At 39.0% G+C, this 9,452-nt stretch overlaps 1 protein-coding gene across 1 annotated transcript in view; it reads right to left on the reverse strand.

The window, feature by feature from the left end:
- Nucleotides 1–5,429: 5,429 nt before the first annotated feature.
- Nucleotides 5,430–9,452, reverse strand: part of LHCGR (luteinizing hormone/choriogonadotropin receptor) — a 122,204-nt gene continuing 118,181 nt past the window's right edge. Inside the window, 2 exon segments of the mRNA XM_006881014.1 lie at nucleotides 5,430–5,494; nucleotides 5,497–6,584. Coding sequence (XP_006881076.1) covers nucleotides 5,430–5,494; nucleotides 5,497–6,584 — 1,153 coding nt within the window.

A 9,452-nucleotide genomic window follows, 5' to 3' on the forward strand; every position in this document is an offset into this window, starting at 1 on the left:
ATTCTATTCTATTCTATTCTATTCTATTCTATTCTATTCTATTCTATTCAAATTTTATTCTATCATATTATATATGTGGAAAGCAGGAGTGGCTTCCACTTCCTAAATATGCATCTGGAAACACTACAAGCTTGGAGAAACAATGATAGTTATAGAAAAGCTTCAGGTCTTTTGTTCATAGGGTTGCCATGAGTTGTGCTAGACTTGATGGCAGTCAACAACACAACGACACAATATATATTATATAGGATATATTTTTTATATATATCAAATATATAAGGGAGCTACGTGGTCTCTCTCTCTCTCTCTCTCTCTCTCTCTGCCTAGTGGTAAGAGGCTACACTGCAATATTTATAATATATATGTATAATAAAGTCAGTGTAATAAAGTATTATTGAATCTTAAGTCTTACATTAACCATACAATTATTTTAATTTTTCTCTGTCTTTGAAATAGTTCATTAAAAAATTAGAGCAATTTAACTAGCTGTGAACCTTTTAATAATCATGATTTACTTGTATGAGAAGTCGTAAAGAATAGTGTTTAAGAGGCACTTGAATCATAAAGCATAAGTTTGAATTTTGTTCATTGAATCTTTTCTTAATTTTGTGAGCATGGGGAAGTTATGTTTTTCTTCTTTGATGCTGTTGAGTCAGTTTCCTCATAGCCACCTCATGATGTGTAACAGGATAAAATATTGCTTCATGATGTGCCATCCTCACAATAGTGTGTATGTTTAGAAGCCATTGTTGCAGCCTCCATGCCAGTCCATGTTATTAAAGATGTTCCTGTGTCGCTAGCCTGCTTTATCAAAGATGAGCTTCTTCTCCAGTGATTGATCCTTTCTGATAACATGTCCAAAGCAAAGGAGGGGGAAAAAAATCTGTTTTGTTTTTTTCTTTCTAATGCGCTGTACTTTCTCCACTACAAATTTGTCTTATCTTCTGGAGTCCGTGGTGTGTTTACTATTCCTCACCAGCACCGTAATTTAAAGGTACCGATGATTCCGATTTTTCTTTTTACCTTGTTAATTACACACCTGCTCATGAATATGAGGTGCCTGAAAAGACCATGGCTCGGGTCAGGTGCACTCTAGTCCTCAAGTCAAATCTTTGCTTTTTAATACCTCAAAGAAGTCTTTTACAGCAGATTTGCCTAATGCAGTACACATTTTGATTTCTTTTTTTATACCTCTCCATTGTTGGTTTTTTGTTGTTGTTGTGAACTGTGGAATAAGATCCGACTGGCACAGGAAGAGATTGCTCCTCTTCCTCCAGCGGAGCATCTAGTGGATTCGAATCACACGCCTTTGGGATTGCAGCACAGCTTCTTGCCACTAGGCCAGCAGAGCTCCCTTCTCCATTGGGTTTTCAAGGCTGTAAATCCTTGTGTGTGTGTGTGTGTGTGTTTAAATTTACAAATTATATTTGTTTTTTTTACTCAATCATACATTCTTATACATTTTGTTTTATAACATTAATTACAGCTGATTAACACGTTGCTGCAAATGATGGCAAAATGTTTCTAAGCACAGTCAATTTAAAAGTTTAAGCACAGTCAATTTAAAAGTGTGGGGCAACATGTTAATTGCAATGTCTGATTAAAATTTATTATGTTGTCTTTCCCCTTACCTGATTCTTCGATTTTGTTCCCCTCTCCTTCCTTATCCATCCCTAGAAACCACCCCCTCTGATTGCTTGACTGTTGCTTCCATAGGCACTGATGTAGCTGTAAGTATAATCTTCTGCATTTATTGTGATACTGCTTATTGGTGAGGTTGTGAGGATTTTGCTCTTTCAACTGAGGTGTAATCCATGCCAGAAACTGTTTCTTTGCTCTTCATCAGTAAGTGCTTCAAATATTTCTTACATTTGACAAGTAAGTTTGTGTCACCTATGTATTTTAGGTTGTTAAAGTAGCTTCTTCCAATCCTGATGCCAAGTTCTTTCTTAATATATCCCACTTTCTCAGATTATTTTGTCAGCATATACAGATGAATAAGTAAGATGAAAATATAAAATCCTGGCACATACCTTTTCTGATGTTAATCCATGTGAATATCCTCTTGTTCTATTGAGTGACTCTCTCTATGCATATGTTCCACATGAGCACAGTTAAGTGGTTTAGAATTCCCATTCTCAGGGAGCTCTGTTGGCCTAGTGGCAAGACGCTGCACTGCAATCCCAGAGGTGCGCAGTTTGAATCCACCAGATGCTTTGCTGGATAAGGAAGAACAATCTCCTCCTGTACCAGTTAGATACGATTTGATGGTACACACACACACACAAACACACACAAAAAAAATTAAAAATAATTCCCATTCTCGCAATTTATTATGAACATAGGTGGATACCTTTGTGTAGTAAAGAAAACCTTGATAAACATCTTTTTTATAGTCTGTCTTTAGTGAAGATACATCTTATATGAGCAGTGATATGTATATTATTCCTCATCCTCTTCTGAATCCCGTTTGAATTTCTGGTAGTTCTGTCTTGACATCTGACCACAGCCATTTTTAAAATGATCTTCAGTATTTTTCTTGAATATGATATTATTAAGCAATTCTGCATCACTTTGGGTCACTTTTCTTTGAAATGGACACTAATAATCTTTCATTTGGTTGGTTAAGTAGTTCAGAGTTACATAACATACGTAAGCGAGCGCTTCTAGCATTGTATCTGTTTGCTGAAACATCTCAATTGGTATTATTTTATTCCATAGAGGCTGTCTTCCACCAATTCATTCTGTGTATCTTGGACTGCTTCCTTCAGTGCCAGTGATTGTTGATCATAAGCTATATCTTGAAATGGATGAACATCAGTCAGTTCTTTTTCGTTCAGTGAATCTGGGTATTCTTTCCATTTGCTTCATAATATTTTTGAAATTTTTTCCCGTAAGTTTTCACAGAAGTTTAGGTTGTCATTTAAGATTTTCTACACAAGGTGACATGAATTAAAATGTGTACAATGCATGAGCTTTCTCAGGATCTCTGTTCTAGGGAGTTCTGGTGGCCTACTGGCAAGAAGCTGGCTGCAGTCCTGAAGGTGCACGGTTCAAAACCACTAGATGCTCTGCTGGAAAAGGGGCAGTGCCCTTTTATCTGTGCAGATAAAAAAGGGGCAGTGCCCTTTTTTATGTGCCAGTTGGATCTGACTCAGCAGTGCACAACAAGGGAAAAAGAAAAAAAAAAACACCTCTGTTCTGGTGATATTGTTTCCAGTAATCTAATTTTCCCGCACCCTTATATTGTCAACTTTAAGCTTTTGAAAAGGAGCCCAGTGCATATAGTCTGTTAATTTGCAAACTGTTTGAATTTCTAAAAGAAATTTCACTCATAAGGTGACCTCAGGTATCAGTTTCAGTTCAAAATTTGATCTTAAGGCAGTAATCTTAGGGAGTTTTCCAGTCTTAACCTGCCTGGTGTGTCTGAGTTAGTATGTGTTTTAGGAATTCGAAGTTCCATATTGTTATTTCATTATATTCTATGTATCTTCTATTATGGCTTTGATTAGCACTGTCAGTAGTAGTGGAAGTATTAGTAGTTGTCATCGTCGTTGGGCACCATCTAGTTTTTCTGGTCTCAGGGTGGATGAGGGCATGGGCTGTGTAAATGATTTATCCTTTACTAGACTAGTTTCTTCTCTGAGTATGTGGTTTCATTTTTCTCTCTTGCTTTGGATGAGTAGAGACCAATAGTTGTGTCTCAGCTAGCTACTTTGAAGCTCTTTAAAGACCACAGCAGTAGTCACCAAATGAGGATATGACTTTTCATCATCTTTGGATATTTCATGGCTTTTGGAGATTTTACACATGGGATCCTTCAGTATTGCAACTTGAGTATTGAATGTTTTCCTTAATTCTCTCAGGTTGAAAAATGCTGAATGCATCCTCCCGCTTTGGTTTTCTAACTCCAGGTCTTTTCACCATTTCATTATAATACTCTGTGTTCTGGAGTCACTTTTGAAATACTTTGTTTAGCTGTTCTACCTGCCCATTTCTTCCATTTGATATAGCTGCTTTATGTTCTTGAAGTAAGTTGCAAAGTCTCTTCTGACATCTGTTTTCACGAAACACTGGTAGTCATCAAAATGAAATGAAAACACTTGAGAATTGATATCCTAAGCATTAATGTGCTTAAATGGAATGATATTGACCATTTTTAATGAGACAGTTTTCTACTAGAAGATGCAAATAATATCTACAATGTAGAGTTTTGTGAAGATTACATATTTATCAAACTGTTTGACATTTAAGGACTTCTGAATAAAGTTATTTTTAAAAGGGAAAGGACTACACAACCATTCAGTTAAGAGCACAGCGTCATTATCCTATAGCAGTCAGTGCTGCGCGTTAAAGAATGTCTTTTAGGGGTGTATTTTCCAGACCTACCAAAGGATAAAAGCAGTGTCTGTTACATCCAATAAAAAGACAGGACCCTAAACAAAACCACAATATTCTCTTAAGGATTTCATTAACACCAATGTATTTACGCATTTGCTGAATAATGTTGCCAGTGTTCTTGGGCTAGGAGGCAGGGAAACAAAAATTGACTGCGCTGTGATGTCCACTTACAGGGATCTTAAAATCTTCAATTTACTCTTTGATGGTTCTTTCTAGAGAACATCAGCAAACTAAGTAAAAAGGAGGAAGTGATCCCCCAGTGCTTATCTTACATGACAGGAAATACAGTCCTGGCAAGGGTCACAGGAAAGGCTCTAAAGCATCGCTGTCCAGTGGAATTTTTGCAGTGATAAAATTGTTATCTGTGCTTTCCGGGAGACTCACCACTCTGCTCTTGGGGCTGTTGGGCATTTGAAATGTGGCAAGTGGCTACCAGGCAAATTCAAGAATGTATATCCAAAACCTAGGAGAAGATCAAGTTTTCATGGATTTTTTTGTTTGTTTGTTTCAAATTATATTTTTGCAAGGTACAGTAAATACTACAACAAAAACTGGAGATGTGAAATATAAATTAATTTTTTAAAAAATAGTCAACAATATTAAATTACTTTAATAAGATGGATATAAAAGTTTATAAACATTCCCAATTTACTTATTTTGTGCAGTGTACAATTGAAAAAGGGTGTTCTGGTGGCTAGTGGTAAGAAGCTGCACTGCAATCCCAAAGGCACCTGGTTTGAGTCCACCTGCTGTTCCACACGAGTAGGGTGGGCAGTCTCCTCCTGTGTGATTTAGTGCCTCTGAAAGCCTGCTGCAGGGTCGGCTCTTCGTCATTCTGACTTGATGGCACACAACAACAAATGAAAAATTGTTTTCATACTCTGAGCTAGGTAGAAAGAAGTACTATTTTTTTCTCTCTCTCTGAATGTGCCCAAGAATAAACTTCATAAAACCAACTATTTGTGTTATAATTACTGGTTTAAGTAAGTTTGCAGATATAGGTACAATTCAATAATGTGATTATTAATCTAAAGGCTAGCAGTCATTGGGCATGTCTTCTCTAGGACAGCTGTGTATTGACATTTCAGTGCAACAACTTAAGTGTGGGTGGAGGATGCTTGTTGGATCCAATGAAACCCTTTTTGCAATTGGGGTTATAAGTTGAAAAATCTTTCCTTCTATAAAGTTCAGCCCGATGTTTGCAGCAGCCAAATTTACTCAGCAAAAGAAAGAAGTCTCTGCGGAATGCCTTTGTGAAAATTGCATACAGAAATGGATTGGCACAAGAATTCACAGGATAAAAAAGGACCAATAAAACTTTGGAGTGGGTAACTGTGATAAGGGGCATTTTGAAGGCAGCTGAGATGGCAAAAAAGGAGATAGGTGCCATGCAGGTGAAGTCGGTGAAGATGAGGATGGCCATTTTCTTAGCAATCTTTGTATCCTTGTTGGTGGCCATCAGCTCTGGATTTTGAACTGCAAAATAAATTCTACTGTAGCACGCACAAATGATTATGAAAGCTATCACATTGAGTATCAGGATGGCTAATATATAGGCTTGTGAGAGAATGCTTTCCACGTCCATGGGGAGGCAAATGCTGACTTTCATGTAACTGCTGACACCCACCAGAGGTAACATGGCCATTAGAGTAGAAAAGAGCCACCCCCCGAGCATGACGGGGATGGCATGTCTCAGTCGAAATTTCTGGTCCAGCTGAACAGCATAGGTGATGGTGTGCCATCTTTCTACTGTGATGACAGTGAGGGTGTAGACAGACAGTTCACTTGCAAATACAGTGAAAAATCCAGCCACGCTACACCCGCTCCCGGTTTGCCAGTCGATGGCGTAGTTATAATACTGATCTTTGGTCTGTGAATCAACTGAGGCAATAAGCAGTAGATAAAGCCCCATGCAGAAGTCTGCAAAGGAGAGATTGCACATGAGAAAGCGGGGCACGGTCAGCTTAGAACGGCTGGCCAGGAGGACAGCGAGCACTGTCAGATTGCCCGCGATGGCCAGGAGATTAATGAGCCAAATCAGGACCCTAAGGAAGTCATAGCCCATGATATCTTCACAGGGATTAAAGGCGTCCGGTTCTGGAGCACATCGGAAAGTCTTAGAAGAGCAGTAAGCATAGTCATAATCCCAGCCACTCGCATCGTCCTCAAAAACGGCAGCGTAACTGCAACGAGAATATTTTAGTTCAGTATAAGTGAGACTTGCCTACGATTCTGAGTATTTAAAAATTCATCAATTGTCCTTAGTGTTTCTTTTTTTTAAAGCTTAAGAAACAAACCCACAACAACCTTACATTTGTTTGTTAAGCTGATTGATGTAGGAGTCCGTAAGAAGGGAACAAAGAGCCACTTAGACTTAAAAAAAAACAAAAACAAAAACAGATTTTAAACGTTGGTATAAAGACTTAATGAACTTGCTTCGAAGTTGGTTTTTCTTTGGAAAACAAATTTAGAAACAATATATGCTTGCTAAATCTAAAAGAATCCTTTCTTGGCATTTTTCTTTGCAGTGTATCTCATTTAGTTGCCAGCTAAACAGCTACCAAGCTGTTTGTCTACAGAATAGCATACATGAGATTGTGAAATGAACATTAATGTTGAAACACATCAGCTTTGGTGGACTTGTTTGCTGTTAACACTTCGGTACTAAAATAGCCCAGTTTATAACTAATGATCAAGGATAGATTAGTAGAAACATGGGATCAGAGGAAGAATGCATGAACTCCTCATTTAGTATCTGATTACCCAACATTTTGCATTTTGCAATAATAAAGAATTGATTTGACATTTTAGGGCTTTAATGGTATACGTCAGGTATGCGAGAGTGTGAGGAGAGAGTTATGCTGGCTAAAAGAGTTAAGGTGGTTTGCCAGCGTGGCTGGGTCAGGATTCAGATTGCTTTTGCAGGTACGTAATGATGACCATCCTTAAACTTTCACATAGCAGCCTCCTATTTGTAACCTAACCAAGATAAGTGAGGTACATAGTCCTGGGCAAGAGGGAGAAATAGTGAAAGCAGATACTCCTGAAGGATACGAGTCAAAGACAGTAGATTGAAGATTGATGAACAGCCCTTTGTCTATGATCCCCTCCCCGGGCCTCATGGCCCCTGTCTCAGTTTATGCTTTCCTTCCCTCTTCCATGATGATTACACTTGTCTCCTGACAGTTTTCCTTTATTCATAGTTCTTTTCTCAGTCCATCTCCATACATGCCTCCTGAATATTACATCCCTGTACATTCCTTCTTGGGAATGATCTTTCCCAATCACAAATTGATTAATTTCACTTACTCAGATAAACTTTTACTAGTATTGAGACTCCTTGTCTCCAGTGCCTGCCTTGGTCAAGCTTCTGCCTGTTCTCTAGTATCATCTGTAAGAAGCAGTTAGCCAGTCACCAGTTGCTCTCAGGTTGATACTAACCCATGATCATCCCATGTGTGCCAGACTAGAACTGTTACTAATAGCAATTTCAGTGGCTAGTTTTTGTAAGATCGGGAGTTGGACTTCCAACCTTTCACTTAGCACATTAATCATTTGCACCATCTGGGTATCTGGGAGCAGAGCTGTGCAATCCAGTGAATACACATCCCCCACCCCCCACTGCTACTGTTGAGTTGGATCTGACTGGCATAGGAAAGCATCTGGTGGATTCAGACTTCGAGCTTTCAGGATTGCAGTGCACCTTCTTGCCACTACGCCACCAGAGCTCCCAGGGGAGGCACTTTGAATGCACTTCTTGGGCTCCAGGTCTAGCTCAGCTGCTAACAGGTGGTGTGAATCCAAGAGAACATCTCAATGCCTTAGTTATTCACTTCCCTAATAGAATTATCAGTCATATTTTGCGGGTTGGATGTGGATGAGGATTAAATGTGTAATACATGTAATATTTATAATAGTGCCTGACACTTATTAAAGATGTAGAACATACTTAGTATCTCTTGCGCATCTCCAGGGCAGCCTTCTCATTGGTCACATGCAGTATTTTGTGGTTCTCTGAGTTAGCTTTGCCTGTTCACCTCTCTGCCTTTGCATGTACTGTTTCTTCTGCTTGGAGTTTCTTTCCTTTCCTGATCTGTCAGGTATTAGTGTATTCATTTCATGTTTTGGAGGTGCTGTTAGAGATAAGGACACTTGATTGAAAGCCGTGTTAGATCGCAAACTCCAGGTTATATGACGGTGTTAGTACACTTGGGCAGGGTTTAGGAGAATTGCTCCTTCATTCCAAATTTTCCTTTGGCTCTACCATTGATTATACTCAGAAATATTTTCCTCCATGTGGCATAAGGCCACATGGTTACAAGAGTTACACAGGAAAAGGTATCCAGAGAGAAGAGTGGAAAGTTCGAGGTAAAGAACAGTAGGGGTTAGGTGGTATTAGACCATTATGAAAGAAGAGGAAAAGAAGGAGAGAGAATAGTCCCAAAGTAGTAGCTCATCTTCGTTACTTTCACATTCTTTAATTAAACTCCCTTCACCCTTACAATCAAATGGCTCCCTGCTCTTCCTATAGATGAGGAAACTGTCTGAGGAAGGATAAGTAGGGGTCCCAAGTGATACAGGAGTGTTACTGCCAAGGAGTCATATCCAGAACTGAGGACCCCAAATCTAAAAGCTCTCTCACCGTATCACCAAATAAAGGAGCTTTGGTAATCTAGTGGGTAAGGAATTGCACTCGCAACTCTAAGGCAAGTGGTTCAAATCCACCACCTGCTCCATGGGACAAAGATGGGCAGTCTCATCCTATGTGATTTACAACCTTTAAAACCTCTTATGAGTCAGTTCTGACTCCTTGGAATGTTACAACAACAATAATCAGTAAATGTGGCATACACAGGACATCCTCTTCTTCCCCCAACATAATGGCTTTATATTTAATACTGCATTTTTCACCAAGGTCTATTAATCAGTTGTTTTTATGTGCCGTTGAGTCATTTGCAACTCATGCTCATGGCAACCCTAGGTATAACAGCTCTGAACGCACCTCATTGAAGTTCTTCCTCTCTTGCATTATCCCTCCACCCTCCCAAGCA

This window comes from Elephantulus edwardii, unplaced genomic scaffold (genome assembly GCF_000299155.1).
Source record: "Elephantulus edwardii isolate Elephantulus edwardi_28Jun2011 unplaced genomic scaffold, EleEdw1.0 scaffold00011, whole genome shotgun sequence".
Classification (NCBI taxonomy): domain Eukaryota; kingdom Metazoa; phylum Chordata; class Mammalia; order Macroscelidea; family Macroscelididae; genus Elephantulus; species Elephantulus edwardii.